The following is an 18498-nucleotide window of genomic DNA, read 5'->3' on the forward strand; positions in this document are numbered from 1 at the left end:
AGAGAGAGAGAGTAAGAGTAAGAGTAAGAGTAAGAGTAAGAGTGTGTAGGGGAGCGAGGATGGGGGTAAGAAGGAATAAGGGGGGTGGAGAGCAACGCCTCATCACACGTTGCTATACACTCAAGGACTGCGAGGAGGGAGTGGGAGTGAGAGAAAGGGAGTGGGAGGGGTGGAGGGAGAAGGGAGGGGAGAGAGCCAGAAGTTTGAGCCCTCAAAATGGAGGAAATTTCTTCATCTCATTCAAAAATGAGTGGAAATTCATCAAAGAGTAAACAAATCGAAATATTATTACAATGTTTTTCAATTCTCTCTTGAACTCGTAGTTTACTTGTCCCGTTGCTTTACTCATTCTAATCCTCCCGTTATGCTAATCGTTATTTTAATTTTATGTTTATTTTAATTTACTTTGCCTTCCTAATTCCGGAGATTTCCCCATGGAGAACCCAGGCACAGCCGCGGGAGCCTTTATGGCTATCCTGCTGGTTAATTGTTTTTGTTGCATTCAATGAAGTTACACTTTCAGCACATTCCATTTAAAAAAAAATCTCGTTCAATATAGTTTTTGAACAGTAGAAAAAGTTAAGTTTAATGCTTTTGCAATTTCATATTTTCTTGCTTAAATATGGAGAAAGAGGGATGACAGCCTTGCTTAAATAAATACGCTTAGTTACAAGAATCGCTGATTTCTTTAAATTTTCAGATTTCACTCCAGATTTCGCCACTTATTTATTCCACGAGATCCGATCCTCAAATCCGAAAACAGATTTCGATTATATACTTTAAATAGTCTGTGAGAGGTCATCGTTGTTCCAAAGCGAGGTATTTTTGAACAGGCCAAAACAAAATGGCATCTTAAGACTCCTGTGAGGTGAAAGCGGGCTGACCAATAGTAAGCATTTTTTTTTTTTCATGATGAGCACCCTGTTAATTATCATCAAAAGGTATGTTTAACTTTACCTAAATACCCAGTTTTCATTTATGCACTCCCATGGGGTTCCTTTAGTTTGCCTGCAACGTTTCAGGTCGCTACGTTTCAAGGTCCTGGAGTTATGGATGAGATACACACACACACACACACACACACACACACACACACACACACACACACACACACTAACATTTATTATTATAGATTTGACGCGATCAGAATTTTACAATGCGTGGAATGTTTTTATTAAGATGTGATTCTAAAAAGATTATTGTATTGGCTGGGATGCTGTGATTCCACGTGCAAGTCATTCAATTAAATTTGTATATCGTGATCACGTGCATGCATATACATTGTCCCAGCATCACAGAATATACGTCATGTTATCACGTGCGCGCACATGTACACTGGCTCAGCATCACAGTGCAGTACAACTACAGGAGAGCTTTAGTAAGTGTATTTCATGGTCTGGAATCTGGTTATTTTGCCTCTCAGAAGTTACAGAAAGTTTTTATTTAATAACGAGATCCATGTCAAGAAGTGAGGGAGCACACAGGAGAGTCCACCTTAAGAGGGGTGTGTTCAAGTTGCCAAGTTTCATGTACAGCGCTCGCTCAGTGGCTCAATCACGAGAGCAAGCACTTCATTCAAAACCGTCCATAAGGAACGGCAGGCTTGGCAAGCGCTAGCAAACTGCTTGATAACTAAACACACCCTTGGACTGCACATACTTCCGTATAACGATGACGATGATAAATACAAATTATATGAGAAAGAAACCTAAAAACGAAAGCATATATTACTTTAAACAGATGAATATATTTAAAAGAGTGAATTATGAGAACCAAGGCCTTGTTTCTCGTATTATTTTGTCATTGTGTATAAGTATATCTAATATTGCTTTTCAGGTTTTCTCATCTTTGACCTCTGACTGCTGCAAAAAGCAATACTGCATCACATAGGAAATGCTTGTTTTATTTTCCGCCTTATTTTTTCGTTTTAGATCGACATTTATTTTTTTGTCTTTATCAAATCATAATATTACTTATTAGATAAAAGCCACATTTCCTGCTTCGTTACTTTACGAAGTAACAACAATACGTTACTTTACGACAGAGGTTTACCTTAAAAACAACAATACGTTACTTTACGACAGAGGTTTACGACAGTGCCGTAGATCATGCAAATTGCCGTAAGGCGGGACCGCAAGTGCCCTGCCAAGGACAGGTTTCCTTCTCTATTGGGTCGTGGGGCTGTCCTTGGCTCTCCTTTTTAAAGAACCTCCCCCCCCCCTCCATTATTTTGAAACCGATATTTGTGTTTCATATTTAAATACATATTTATTTTCACTTAATTTCCTGCTGTCTGCTGCTTTGTTTCCCTTCGTCCCGATGCTCTGCACACTCTGTCCTCGTATCCTCACACGAACCCGATCGCTGCCTGGGTTTCGTCTCCGAACTCGAACCTTGCGGGTTCAGGCTTTGGGACGTGCCAGGCCTCGGCTGGTTCTTGCTTTGCGATCTTGGCCGACAACTGGTCCTTCGCTGGGGTTGGGACCCGGCCGATCTTTGAGGTTTTACTCGCTGCCTCCTCATCAGCTGGTGGGTTGTCCTTGTGTGTACAAGTAAATGTCTGGCTGCTCCATTCACCACTTTTAACGTGGTTCGACCTTTAATCGTCACCACCCTCCTCTTCCACCTGGGTTTATTTGTTAGCAAGGCCTTGTAATTGTATATTCTGTCACACAGCCCTCTTGGAGACCACGGCTCACTACGGTTTTTACAGACAGACAGACAGATAGACAGATGGATAGATAGACAGACACAGATACACAGACGCATAGATAGACACACATAGTTAGACATATATAGATAGACAGACACATAGACAGACAGACACAAAGATAGACAGACACATAGACACGTAGATAGATCGACAGACACATAGATAGACGCACAGACAGACGCACAGACACATGCATAGACAGACACATGCATAGACAGACACACGCATAGACAGACACATGCATAGACACACACACACATAGACAGACATGCATAGACAGACAGACACACGCATAGACAGACAGACACACGCATAGATAGACACACGCATAGATAGACACACGCATAGATAGACACACGCATAGATAAACACACGCATAAATAGACACGCATAAATAGACACGCATAGATAGACACACGCATAGATAGACACACACATAGACACACGCATAGATAGACACGCATAGATAGACACGCATAGACAGACACATGCATATACAGACACATGCATATACAGACACATGCATATACAGACACACGCATAGACACAGACACACGCATAGACAGACAGACACACGCATAGACAGACAGACACACGCATAGACAGACAGACACACGCATAGACAGACAGACACACGCATAGACAGACAGACACACGCATAGACAGACAGACACACGCATAGACAGACAGACACACGCATAGACAGACAGACACACGCATAGACAGACAGACACACGCATAGACAGACAGACACACGCATAGACAGACAGACACACGCATAGACAGACAGACACACGCATAGACAGACAGACACACGCATAGACAGACAGACACACGCATAGACAGACAGACACACGCATAGACAGACAGACACACGCATAGACAGACAGACACACGCATAGACAGACAGACACACGCATAGACAGACACGCATAGACAGACACACGCATAGATAAACACACGCATAAATAGACACGCATAAATAGACACGCATAGATAGACACACGCATAGATAGACACACACATAGACACATGCATAGATAGACACGCATAGATAGACACACGCATAGATAGACACACACATAGACACACGCATAGATAGACACGCATAGATAGACACACGCATATACAGACACATGCATATACAGACACATGCATATACAGACACACGCATAGACAGACAGACACACGCATAGACAGACAGACACACGCATAGACAGACAGACACACGCATAGACAGACAGACACACGCATAGACAGACAGACACACGCATAGACAGACAGACACACGCATAGACAGACAGACACACGCATAGACAGACAGACACACGCATAGACAGACAGACACATGCATAGACAGACACATGCATAGACAGACACATGCATAGACAGACACACGCATAGACAGACACGCATAGACAGACACGCATAGATAGACACACGCATATACAGACACACGCATATACAGACACATGCATATACAGACACACGCATAGACAGACAGACACACGCATAGACAGACAGACACACGCATAGACAGACAGACACACGCATAGACAGACAGACACACGCATAGACAGACAGACACACGCATAGACAGACAGACACATGCATAGACAGACACATGCATAGACAGACACATGCATAGACAGACACACGCATAGACAGACACGCATAGACAGACACATGCATAGACAGACACATGCATAGACAGACACACGCATAGACAGACACACGCATAGACAGACACACGCATAGACAGACACACGCATAGACAGACGCACGCAGAGACAGACGCACGCATAGACAGACGCACGCATAGACAGACGCACGCATAGACAGACGCACGCATAGACAGACGCACGCATAGACAGACGCACGCATAGACAGACGCACGCATAGACAGACGCACGCATAGACAGACGCACGCATAGACAGACGCACGCATAGACAGGCGCACGCATCGATAGGCGCACTCATCGATAGACGCACGCATCGATAGACGCACGCATCGATAGACGCACGCATCGATAGACGCACGCATCGATAGACGCACGCATCGATAGACGCACGCATCGATAGACACACGCATCGATAGACACACGCATCGATAGACACACGCATCGATAGACACACGCATCGATAGACACACGCATCGATAGACACACGCATCGATAGACACACGCATCGATAGACACGCATCGATAGACACACGCATAGATAGACACATGCATAGATAGACACATGCATAGATAGACACATGCATAGATTTACATATGCATAGATAGACACATGCATAGATAGACACGCATGGATGGACAGACACATACACAGATAGACAGACACATAGATAGACAGACACATAGACACACACAGATAGACACATGGACAGACAGACACATGGACACACAGACACATGGACACACAGACACATGGACACACAGACAGGCAGACAGGCAGACACACAGACAGGCAGACACACAGACAGATAGACAGACACATAGACAGACAGATACATAGATAGACAGACACATAGACACAGACAGACAGACGGACACAGCCCTTTCGTAAACGTCATTGCACAAGTGAAAATTTTAAGACTACCGTTATCTGAAACTGTTATCATGGACTCTTATCTTTATTATCCCCACAGTTTTTATAAAACAACTGGGGATATTGAAATTGGCTCCGTCCGTACGTCACGCCATCTCCTCCTAAACCTAAACGGTTGTGATCACCACAAGGCATGAAGGTGGAAGAGCAGTATCGTTTTTGATGCCACCTACTGGGATGGGGGCTCAAAAGGTCAAATTCCCCCCAAAAATGCAATTATGGGCACATTTAGAAACATTTTAAAATGAAACTTTGTGTATGCAAATATTGGGGGACGCATGAAATATGTAACCTTTTTTTTGACCCCTGATTTATTCCCCAGGGGGTGGTCACAGGGTCAAAATGTGGGCTGGTGGGGAAGTCAACTCCATTATTTTGATATTGGGTCATTCCTGGTGGAACGTTTTGCCATCTTTCAGCTTTGCTTTAGGTGGGAAACTTGGGGATTTGCGATGGCGCGCCATTGACTTCGCTCTAGTTTCATCTTTGTTGTTGTATATTGTATATGCAGCATATCTTTTTCCATGTATTTCATTCCAGGTTTCCCTCCCTGCTTTGTCCCCTACGATGACTACGGGTACAATCACACGTTGGGAAAAAGCCCCAGGAGACAAGATTTTGGAAGGGGATCTCATAGCCGAGGTAAGAAGGCGATGACTTTTTCAGCTTCTGTGATTTTCACATCTCTTGTAATGCATTTTGTTATTCTAGTTCTCGGTGCATTTTGTTATTCTAGTTATCGGTGCATTTTGTTATTCTAGTTCTCGGTGCATTTTGTTATTCTAGTTATCGGTGCATTTTGTTATTCTAGTTATCGGTGCATTTTGTTATTCTAGTTCTCGGTGCATTTTGTTATTCTAGTTATCGGTGCATTTTGTTATTCTAGTTATCGGTGCATTTTGTTATTCTAGTTATCGGTGCATTTTGTTATTCTAGTTATCGGTGCATTTTGTTATTCTATTTCTCGGTGCATTTTGTTATTCTAGTTATCGGTGCATTTTGTTATTCTAGTTATCGGTGCATTTTCTTATTCTAGTTGTCGGTGCATTTTGTTGTTCTAGTTCTCGGTGCATTTTGTTATTCTATTTCTCGGTGCATTTTGTTATTCTAGTTATCGGTGCATTTTGTTATTCTAGTTATCGGTGCATTTTCTTATTCTAGTTGTCGGTGCATTTTGTTATTCTAGTTCTCGGTGCATTTTGTTATTCTATTTCTCGGTGCATTTTGTTATTCTATTTCTCGGTGCATTTTGTTATTCTAGTTGTCGGTGCATTTTGTTGTTCTAGTTCTCGGTGCATTTTGTTATTCTAGTTCTCGGTGCATTTTGTTGTTCTCGTTCTCGGTGCATTTTGTTATTCTAGTTATCGGTGCATTTACTTATTCTAGTTGTCGGTGCATTTTGTTATTCTAGTTCTCGGTGCATTTTGTTATTCTATTTCTCGGTGCATTTTGTTATTCTATTTCTCGGTGCATTTTGTTATTCTAGTTGTCGGTGCATTTTGTTGTTCTAGTTCTCGGTGCATTTTGTTATTCTAGTTCTCGGTGCATTTTGTTGTTCTAGTTCTCGGTGCATTTTGTTATTCTAGTTCTCGGTGCATTTTGTTATTCTAGTTCTCGGTGCATTTTGTTATTCTATTTGTCGGTGCATTTTGTTATTCTAGTTGTCGGTGCATTTTGTTATTCTAGTTATCGGTGCATTTTGTTATTCTAGTTATCGGTGCATTTTGTTATTCTAGTTATCGGTGCATTTTGTTGTTCTATTTATCGGTGCATTTTGTTGTTCTATTTATCGGTGCATTTTGTTATTCTAATTCTCGGTGCAGTTTGTTATTCTAGTTCTCGGTGCATTTTGTTGTTCTAGTTCTCGGTGCATTTTGTTATTCTAGTTCTCGGTGCATTTTGTTATTCTAGTTCTCGGTGCATTTTGTTATTCTAGTTATCGGTGCATTTTGTTATTCTAGTTATCGGTGCATTTTGTTATTCTAGTTATCGGTGCATTTTGTTATTCTAGTTATCGGTGCATTTTGTTATTCTAGTTATCGGTGCATTTTGTTGTTCTATTTCTCGGTGCATTTTGTTATTCTAATTCTCGGTGCAGTTTGTTATTCTAGTTCTCGGTGCATTTTGTTATTCTAGTTATCGGTGCATTTTGTTATTCTATTTCTCGGTGCATTTTGTTATTCTAGTTCTCGGTGCATTTTGTTATTCTATTTCTCGGTGCATTTTGTTATTCTAGTTCTCGGTGCATTTTGTTGTTCTAGTTCTCGGTGCATTTTGTTGTTCTAGTTCTCGGTGCATTTTGTTATTCTAGTTCTCGGTGCATTTTGTTATTCTAGTTCTCGGTGCATTTTGTTATTCTATTTCTCGGTGCATTTTGTTATTCTAGTTATCGGTGCATTTTGTTATTCTAGTTATCGGTGCATTTTGTTATTCTAGTTCTCAGTGCATTTTGTTGTTCTAGTTCTCGGTGCATTTTGTTGTTCTAGTTCTCGGTGCATTTTGTTATTCTAGTTCTTGGTGCATTTTGTTATTCTATTTCTCGGTGCATTTTGTTATTCTATTTCTCGATGCATTTTGTTATTCTAGTTCTCGGTGCATTTTGTTATTCTATTTCTCGGTGCATTTTGTTATTCTAGTTCTCGGTGCATTTTGTTATTCTAGTTCTCGGTGCATTTTGTTATTCTAGTTCTCGGTGCATTTTGTTATTCTAGTTCTCGGTGCATTTTGTTATTCTAGTTCTCGGTGCATTTTGTTATTCTAGTTCTCGGTGCATTTTGTTATTCTAGTTCTCGGTGCATTTTGTTATTCTAGTTCTCGGTGCATTTTGTTATTCTAGTTCTCGGTGCATTTTGTTGTTCTACTTCTCGGTGCATTTTGTTGTTCTAGTTCTCAGTGCATTTTGTTGTTCTAGTTCTCGGTGCATTTTGTTGTTCTATTTCTCGGTGCAGTTTTGTTATTCTATTTCTCGGTGCATTTTGTTATTCTATTTCTCGATGCATTTTGTTATTCTAGTTCTCGGTGCATTTTGTTATTCTATTTCTCGGTGCATTTTGTTATTCTAGTTCTCGGTGCATTTTGTTATTCTAGTTCTCGGTGCATTTTGTTATTCTAGTTCTCGGTGCATTTTGTTATTCTATTTCTCGGTGCATTTTGTTATTCTAGTTCTCGGTGCATTTTGTTATTCTAGTTCTCGGTGCATTTTGTTATTCTATTTCTCGGTGCATTTTGTTATTCTTGTTCTCGTTGACATAACAGATGTTGCAGACTTCTGCCACTTGATAGATTTTTACCCATTTTTCTTACTTGCCCACCCATTTACCCATCATCTATCTTCTATCTATAATTCCAGTAATCTCTGTATGTCTGTGTGTATGTCTGTGTGTATGTCTGTGTGTATGTCTGTTTGTCTGTGACCGCTGTTTCTCGACAACCACGGGTCCGATATACTTGAAACTTGCCAGGTATATTGCTGGGGACCCGAGGATGTGCCTTTTCAAGGTTTCATATTAATCGGAGAAGTAGTTACCGAGCTATGTCCAAAAAACGATTCAACCAATCAGAGAGCAGCGAGCTATCACGTGTGCCGAACGTGGCGAACAGACTCTGCCTCGGACGTCACATTTGAGAGCGTATTCATTTATTTCACGTTGGCAAACTATGTTGGCGCTATGTTGGCGTTAAACTATGTTTTAAAACTAATTAAAACTAATTTGCGATTCATCGTAACTGCGATATGCGACCTTCCGGACAGTCAAATGAGGACGTCACTTCCGGACTTACGGATAGTCATAGTGACGACGTGAACGTGGCGAGCAGACGCTGTAAGGTACGATCGATTGTAGTACACGTTTATAATAACTCTGTCGATACAGGCCCGATTAACTGCAGCGCCATCCGAGCTGCGGCGTCGGGACGATACATTCATTGTACGGTCACATCACGCACTTACGGGCACGCCCATGGGCCCATGGGCACGCCCATGCATGCATGGGCGAAGACATTTTTTTTTTTTTTTTTGGCAAGGAACGGGCACCCACGTACGGGCACGTCCTAGTCTATCTATAATTCCAGTAATCTCTGTGTGTGTGTGTGTCTGTGTGTGTGTGTGTGTGTGTCTGTGTGTGTGTGTGTGTGTTTGTCTGTGACCGCTGTTTCTCGACAACCACGGGTCCGATCTAATTGAAACTTGCCAGATATATTGCTGGGGACCTGAGGATGTGCCTTTTCAAGGTTTCATATTAATCGGAGAAGTAGTTACCGAGCTATGGCGATTTAGCCGTTCGCCGTTCGCTTTGGCTTTGCGAATGGACCAAACCATTTCATGTAAATAGAGGGGGGGGGGGTTCTACCGTACTCGCAAGCCGTTCGCTTTGGCTTTGCGAATGGACCAAACCATTTCATGTAAATAGAGGGGGGGGGGTTCTGTGGTCGTTACTGCCACGTGGTTTCAAAGTTTTTTTTTGTTGTTGTTGTTTGCACGCATGTTTTTTTGCACCCACGTACGGGCGCGCCCTAGTGTCACTTAATTTGTTCATGTTTTCAATTGATAAACATCATCTTCTACTGATGCCTTGAAGATCAAACATGGTTGTCTGTCATCATCGTCGTCGAAGATGGGAACACAATACTCTATACGGAATGTTGGTGCTGACCGTAGAGTTCCTGGGCGAGGGTTATTATGCCGGGTGCATTTGTGTTGTTTACCAACAGCCAGTCCGTGCAGGAATTTGGAGTTTGTTTATGGTGCCAGTGATAGCTTGTCTACTCATTGCAAAGGACACTGGGATTTTTAACTTCCATCAACTAACGCTAGCAGACATGACGTCCAGTTTAGCAGACATGACGTAGGTGAGGGATTGCGCACACATTGATGAATTGCTGTGGCTGCGAAACACCTGGGTGAAAGTTTACAGCTAGGTCAGGATTCAAACCTAGGCTAGACAGCTCAGAAGCTGGTGTGCGTACTGTCGAGGCTGTCTACATGTGGTGGAAAATAAATAAATTATTCTCTTACTCTTAATGAGTTGAAAGTTTTCTTTTTTTAAATAAAAGGAGAATTTTTCCTCATCTTTTGTTTTTGTTTTATTTCTTTATTTAATGTTTTATTTTCTTGTGGTCCCCCTTTTGGCATGCCCAGTTTTGAGTTGTACCATTTTTGCCTGATTTCTACATTGTTCAAGCATTTAGTAGGATTGGTATTAGGAAAAGGTGTGTGTGTGTGTGTGTGTGTGTGTGTGTGTGTGTGTGTGTGTGTGTGTGTGTGTGTGTGTGTGTGTGTGTGTGTGTGTGTTATTTAATTACTATTATTTAGTTTGCACACCAACATTACGGCATGCTTATAACTCTCATTCGCAATTTAACTACGCTGGAGGACTGATCGTGTCCCCACGACCATGGCGTTAATGGAAAAAATAATGGATTTAATTTTAACAAGGATGGGAACACAATAAATCGATGAGGAAGGGACAAAGACAAAATTGACGAACCCACTTATTCTGGACATGAACGCCTCAATGCCTGTCTTAAGCTAAGGTCCTACCTAACCACCACACTGGTACAGAAAACTCATGACAAACCAGGAGAGTGATACAGATGGGGAGATAGAGGTTTATGGCCTTTCCTCTTGGGACAGCAGGAGGTGCAACGTGGTGCGTGCTGGTCATGATTAGAGGTGAGCCTGTCCGGGTGAGCCCGTCATTCAATTTGCATTGGGACACGTCCACTCCAGACCCCGAAACCACTCTTTCCTCGCCAAACTTCTGGCCCCAACTCCCGGTCGCTCCCAGCTGATAACTCAACTACCCTGCATGCCCCTGGGAAGATCGCTTTAAAAGCTTTGTGAACCGCATCATCTGTGCTCCCCATATTTGCCGTGCCGCCAGCCAGGTAGCTTGGGGTGCTGGGCGTGACGGAGCCTCACCGATTGCCCCACTTCTCCAGTCGCCATTGTGCAGGCCATGAGGCAGGGAATTAATAAAGAGGGGAAGGGAGAAAAGGGGAAGCACACAATGGGGAAATGGGGAAAAGTAGGGTGAGAAAGGCCCATTACACCTATGGCATAATATAAGGGGAGAAATCAAATATGACAAGCGTTACGCCTAGGTCCCCCGTCGGGGAAGTGATGTGAGTTGACAAAGTGGAACACGCAGAAAACATGCTATGATATGATATTTCGCTCACAAGGGTCAGACATACATGGAGGCGGCCATCTTGGATTTTGACGTGGCGACCCAATTTTCAATAGCCTTCTTCCTTATGCCGATGTACACCCACACACCAAATTAGAAGTTGGTACTTTGCTTATTTTTCAAGATATTCATCTCACAAGTTTCAGACATACATGGCGGTGGCCATCTTGGCTTTTGACGTGGCGACCCAATTTTCAATAGCGTTCTTCCTTATGCCTAGATACACCCACACACCACATTAGAAGTTGGTACTTCGCTTATTTTTCAAGATATTCATCTCACAAGGTTCAGACATACATGGCGGTGGCCATCTTGGATTTTGACGTGGCGACCCAATTTTAAACAGCGTCCTTCCTTGTGCCTAGATACACCCACACGCCAGATTAGAAGTTGGTACTTCGCTTATTTTTCGCGATATTTCGCTCACAAGGTTCAGACATATATATATGGTAGCGGCCATCTTGTATTTTGACGTGGCGACCCAATTTTCAATAGTTTTCTTCCTTATGGCGAGATACACCCACACACCAAATTAGACGTTGTTACTTCACTTATTTTTCAAGATATTCATCTCACAAGGTTCAGACATACATGGCGGTGGCCATCTTGGATTTTGACGTGGCGACCCAATTTTCAATAGCGTTCTTCCTTATGCCTAGATACACCCACACACCAGATTAGAAGTTGGTACTTCGCTTATTTTTCAAGATATTCATCTCACAAGGTTCAGACATACATGGCATCAGACATACATGGCGGCGGCCATCTTGGATTTTGACGTTTGTTGCACCCACACACCAAATTTGAATGCGGTCCTTGGCTTACGCACGCACGCACGCCCGCACGCATGCACGCACGCACGCACAACCGCACGCAAACACGCATGCACACACACACGGACGGACGGACGGACACACGGACGGAGGGGAAAGCCATAGTCCCCCTTTCGCTACGCTGTGCGACGGGGGACAAAAATGGGGTTGAATAGGAAAAAGAAGAGGCACAAACACTAGTTGATAGGAAGACTTTCTGTGCAAACGATCCTGGTAATGCTAATTTTGAGCATCACAGGATCACATCACATCACAGTTTCCCGGTGTGTACCCCGGTTTAGAATAGGTAAACCGTATCCCTGCGCATCGTAAGAGGCGACTAAGGGTTGGCGTCAGGAAGGGCATCCGGCCATAAAAAAACATTGCCTCAAACAGGGAACCATGATTGTCATGGGGCCCGCAAGGCTAACCCCCGCTCTTGCGGGGAAAATGGCCTCAAAACGATCATTCATTCATTCATACAGGACATTTTATTCATACATTGATTGTTAAATAACGAAATAATTAATCCTCTCTTTAACTCCTAAACCATTTTCACAATAATATATTGTCAGGCCTACTCATTATTATGCATATTATGCATTTCCTATTGCAAATGTGTGAGATGGTTGTTTGGTTCTATTTTATTTTGAGTGCAGGTGGAGACTGACAAGGCGTCCATGGGCTTTGAAAGCACAGATGAAGCATTCATGGCAAAGATTTTGATGCCGGAGGGATCTAAGGATATTCCCATTGGAACCATAATATGTGTCACTGTTGATGAGTGAGTCACTAGTCACTGCTGGCAGGTCCAGTTTTGAGTTGCACCAGATACACATAGTAAGAGCCCCTGAAAGGTTTATCCTTCGGAGGGACATCGGTCGGTGTCTTTGATAGTGATGATCTGTGTAATTGGGTTGTTTTACATGTAAATCATTTTTCCCACAGGTGATGGAAGATCAGGTCATTGTTTTTTATCCGGGTTTAAATGTAATATTTGGGACAAAGTTTAAGTTGTTTAATCTTTCAGTCACAATAAAATCACTTCACTATTTTTTTTTCCTTTAATTAATAACATTTGTTCTGCTAATCCTTGTTTGGATTTGATTTCAATGTCAAACGATAAATTGGTAAGCATTGAGGATATGACATTCCAAAATAACATCATCGTGTATTTGGTCCCAAAATGGTGTTTGCATTTTATCTTTGAGCCCAAAGTTAATTTTTGCACCAAAATGCTTGATGCATCATATTATTATACAACAGGGTTCAGGGAATCTCTCCACTTGTGTTTTTATCAAGCCTTTTCCATAAATCAACCACGGTTGTGCTGTCTATGATCATCGTCAATGTACCATTTTCTAGTCTTTACATCTGATTGGTGCCGTGCCGCGATTGACGGGTTAACGTTATTGATGGTTGTCAAGCGATAATTTTTTAATTCCTTCTTTAATTGATTGGTGCATTGAACGACACAGGATCCTGTCATTTTTAAACTAATGATGAGCTTCCATGTGCTCATTTGATAAGCTATCGATGATTTGACGGATTTTTAATTTTTTTATTTTTTATTTTTTTTGTATACTGAATCGAGCCTCGTGAAAGAGCTAACATTTATTTCACAAACAAATCAACCAGACAAACAAAATATATAAAAAGAGGGAGCGGAAGACAAGATGGGGAGAGAAGGGGAAGCACACAAACACAACATTTGAGAGCAGGGAGAAGTGTGGGAGGGAGCGAATATAATATAAAGCGTTTCATACATGTACAAAATACAGTACAAGGAGTCCCCTGGTTGCAAAGCGATTCCGTTCCAAACAACGTTCATACAGTAAGTAAATTGATCAACGAAAGTTTGATCAAGCGGGTTAGGGTGCCTTCACATACACGGATTATTCTTACGAGTCCTTACGGATCGCCAACTCGTAGTCAATCGCAAGCATCCGTAAATAACGGAAGATGATTTTTGACATGTCAAAAGTTGTTGCGAGTTGTGACGAGTTATCTACGGATACCAGCGAGTTATTTACGGATGCTTGTGATTGACTACGAGTTGGCGATCCGTAAGGACTCGTAAGAATAATCCGTGTATGTGAAGGTTGCATTAATCAGAAAATAATCTATAACAATGCTGGACTTACAAGCCCTGCTTATTTTCGGGTTTCTCCACCGCTTTTCTGGTTTGATGTGTTTCATGTATTTGTTTGATTAAATGTGGGGGAGTAGATGGGGAATATAAACTGAAACTTGATCGGCATCATGTAGCAAAATGTACATGCCAGCGTAACCAGGAAGCGGAAATGCAGTACAGTATGCACTTATAACGTACCTATAAGTAAATGTGTTATATAAAATGGGGCCTTTAAAGACTATGTGAAATACTGTTAGTGTTATGCCTTTAAAATGTGGAAAAATGAATTAAAATGATGCCTATGCCTGGAACGTATGACGTCAAGACGTACTTGGCAGGAAGTAGATACAGTACGCACATTTGCAGTTTCCTTTATCCTTGCAGCTGTTTCTAAAGCAATTAGTTATTATAGATTAATCGCTTGTGCTTTGGAAAGGTAATGTTGTTTCTCTTTGTGAATTTCAAAGCAAATTAAATTCGACAACACAATTTCCGAGCCGTTTGCCATATTAACATGTTTCGCAAATGACCGAGCCAAATTTTTCTCTCTGACACACGACGGTTGCGACCTGTTTATAAAGAAGAATGTTTATGAACATCTTCTTGAAACGGCTGTAATGCAACGTTGTTTTTAAAAATTAATCCTAAACAGGCGAAAGCTACTCAAGGTTTTTGAGTTGTTTGCAGTACAACCGTAATCGGTAATCGCCACTCCACACTGAGTCCAATCGGTTGATGCAGATAACCGAAAAATAGCTGATATCTGCCTGTGCCGATTACCGGTTCCGATATCGGCTGTGTGTGTGTGTGTGTGTGTGTGTGTGTGTGTGTGTGTGTGTGTGTGTGTGTGTGTGTGTGTGTGTGTGTGTGTGTGTGTGTGTGTGTGTATATGTGCATTGGGAACACAATACTTATATATATATATATATATATTTTTTATTTGCATGAGCTCTGGAATCTGATCTTATTTCATTTTAATACCAGCTCTGATATGTTTTCTGCTTATTGCGTGACTTTTAGTGCAAATGCGGTTGCTGCATTCAAAGACTACAAGCTCGATCCTGCTGCTGTCGCCACAGAAACGACTCCACCTCCCTCAACTTTGTCCACACCACCACCTTCCACCACTCCATCAGCTGCAGCTTCAGCTCCAGCAAAGGCATATCCTCCTCACATAAAGGTATGAATGTAATAGTGCAGAATCTCCACAGTCGATGCCCAGATTTCCTATGACCTCTGTGCTCCACATGTGAAAGTATTGTTGCGGTTTTGTGTTTTTACCAATAAAGGTTAATTTCCCCCTCATAGTTTAGTCACGCTACAACACATAGCCTCGCGATAGTTCAGTTATTTCTTAGTAAATGTAAGCATAGTCCTTTTCCTGTGTTAGTTTTGCGTTGAGTAGAATAATGAGAGTTAGGTTTCCCTCCAATGCTTTATGCCGCCTCGATACTTTGGCTTTGGCGCGAAATGCCGCGAGGCAGGCCTGGACACGTCGAATTATTAAACGTGTTAAATGAAGGCGGGGAAGGAGTGACTGTAAGCACAAGCCGCCAATCAGGGCTCGAAGGGAGTGGCTTACGGCTGTGGCAAAGGCGTGGTTTGGAACATTCGATGCGGGCTAAGGGCGTGGCAATATAACCCTTTGCGAAAAGCCCCCACCTCAGTTCTGAGGAGAGGTGCGTTGAAACAAGTCAAGCAGTTTTGAGGGGAGAGGCGCTTGAACAAGTTGAACGCTCGGTTGAGCTTGAGGCAAATCCCCTATTGAGTTACGCGAGTGAAAGCGTGCCGTTGATTAATCGCGCTGTGAGAAACCGCCGAGCCGGGCGGTAGACGCGCATGTTCGCCAGCCTGCCTTTGTTCGAGATACGTGCCGCAAGGATCCCTCCCGCCTGCCTGCCTGCCTTCATCGTGGGACGTGCTGTGACCGGCAGAGGGCCACGCCGGGCGAGCTGTTCCTGAACAACGGAGCCGGCGCGTTCAGCGCATGAACATTTCCTTCTTTCATTCCCCCTGTGAGTGTGAACGGGCCCGTGTCTGGGGAATAAGCTAAGACTGTATAAGAACTGCCCTGTGTCTCTGCTTCTACCAATCATTCTAAATAATAATTATTAAACGTGTTATTTCTTTGATTTGACCGTTTCGTCCCTTCCATCTATTGACTGAGCGTGGTACGAATTATATCGCTCTAATCGGGTTCCAATACCAAAGGTAATAGCACGGATCACGTGGTGCGCCATCCGCTCGGGTGCACTCAAATTACTCGTAGTTCGTGCGAGACTTGATCCCCGCTTCCGCGGTGTCGTAGGTATTTAGGAACGTGCGAGAATTGTCCCGAAACCCTGTCCTGCGTCTGCCGTCAACCCTGTCCTGCGTCTGTGAGTGGCGACTCAAAGTCTTGTGGTTGCGACGACCCAAAAACAACAAGGGGCTTAATCTCCCCCCTGGTAAGGGCAGGAGGGTCACGGCAAAACCGTAACAGTATGCTAAATTCAACTTATCGTGGACACAGCTTGTTACAGGAAAAAGACAAGAAAGTGCTGCCTCCATTGCTGAAATTTCATTTATTGCTTAATGGTGCATTTTACATTAAAGATGTAAAGTTAAAAATTAAAAACTTGCTCTTCCATGAGCTTCTGCACCTGTAAAGGAAGTAAAAATGATGATCCGACATACAAATTCTAAGGTTTTGAAATTGGAGTTTTACTTTCTGTTTCCGACGAAGTATTTTTTAAATTTCATTATTTGTTAATAAGAAAAGCCTTGTCGCAGTATGGACATTGGACCCTCACTTAATTATTGTGTTCTTTACCAGATCTTGCTCCCAGCACTCTCTCCCACTATGGCAATGGGGACCATCCAGCGGTGGGAGAAGCGTGAGGGAGAGCACCTTAGCGAGGGAGATCTTCTCGCTGAGATCGAGACCGATAAAGCGACAATTGGTGTGTTTTTCCTGCTTCTTGTTTTTGTTGGCCATATATCAAGTACTATTTAAAAACTATTGTTTGTTCGTATAACTTGGAAATTTAGATTACGATTCAGGTGGGAATTTTCCTTTCTATATTCCTTTGAATTAATGATAAGAATTTATGCAGCCTGTTCTCTTTTTTTTTAAATTGCAAAAGTCAATTTATTTGTATAGGAGAGAATATCAGCAACCATAATTATTCTGAGACCATGTCATTTAATGTGTTTGTATTGTTCCAATTGGTCCAGTGAAGCAGTCCAAGTGAGATGCAAGGCTAGTCAAGACAGCCTGGTTAAAATATATGTAACGATATATATTTAAAATATATATTTAAATTTAAATATATATATATATTATATTATATAAATATATATTATATTTAAAATATAAAATATATATAAAATCTCCTAACATAGGCAGGAGATTAATAATCAATAAAAAAAACAACTTTATCCAGCAAAAAGTGAAAAATGGCCTATTGTCTGCCCGACCATTTGGCTCATGACAAAAGGGCCCTTGATCATCTTTCAATTGAATATCAGCATGATCTGAAGGCTCAAGGTTTGACATAAGTTTAAATGTTGGACCATCTAGACTCTAGAGCCAAAGTAGATCCTGCCCTTTGTAAAAACCTATAACAAGCATATTGCACAAGTGAAGATATTGTTACGGATTCGGGGGTCGGCGCTCCCCTTATCAAGGGGGGGGGTTAATCCCCTTGTCCTTTAAGCTGGCCGTCCCGAGTCCTGGAAGCTACAACGCTCCTCCCGGTCGGTATTAGCTAGGGTCATTGGTCAATGAAGTCCCAAATACCTACTTATTAACCCGACCGTAAAGCAGGGAAATAACTCCTGCTCGAACCACGGACGTGATGGTAAATGCCGAGCGGTTAGCAATCCGCGGTCCGAGCCATTAACAAATGACTAAACCTGATTCTGAGCGGTTTCCGAATCGTGCCACAGGTACTCAATTGAGAAAAGACTAAAGCGATCGGATAAGAGGAAACCAGAGTATAGGAAGAACAAAGGTAATTTATTTACAAACCAAAAATAAGAGGAAAGGAAAGAATG

General features: G+C 42.2%; 1 protein-coding gene across 1 annotated transcript in view; it reads left to right on the forward strand.

The window, feature by feature from the left end:
* The first annotated feature begins 2098 nt into the window (after positions 1 to 2098).
* Positions 2099 to 18498, forward strand: part of DLAT (dihydrolipoamide S-acetyltransferase) — a 52708-nt gene continuing 36308 nt past the window's right edge. The window contains exons 1-5 of the mRNA XM_068124796.2: positions 2099 to 2529; positions 5867 to 5968; positions 12986 to 13110; positions 15481 to 15640; positions 17276 to 17402. Coding sequence (XP_067980897.2) covers positions 2320 to 2529; positions 5867 to 5968; positions 12986 to 13110; positions 15481 to 15640; positions 17276 to 17402 — 724 coding nt within the window. The 5' untranslated portion in view covers positions 2099 to 2319. The remainder of the gene's footprint in view (positions 2530 to 5866; positions 5969 to 12985; positions 13111 to 15480; positions 15641 to 17275; positions 17403 to 18498) is intronic.

Source organism: Myxine glutinosa, chromosome 1, assembly GCF_964187855.1.
Source record: "Myxine glutinosa chromosome 1, kmMyxGlut1.1, whole genome shotgun sequence".
Taxonomy (NCBI): Eukaryota; Metazoa; Chordata; class Myxini; order Myxiniformes; family Myxinidae; genus Myxine; species Myxine glutinosa.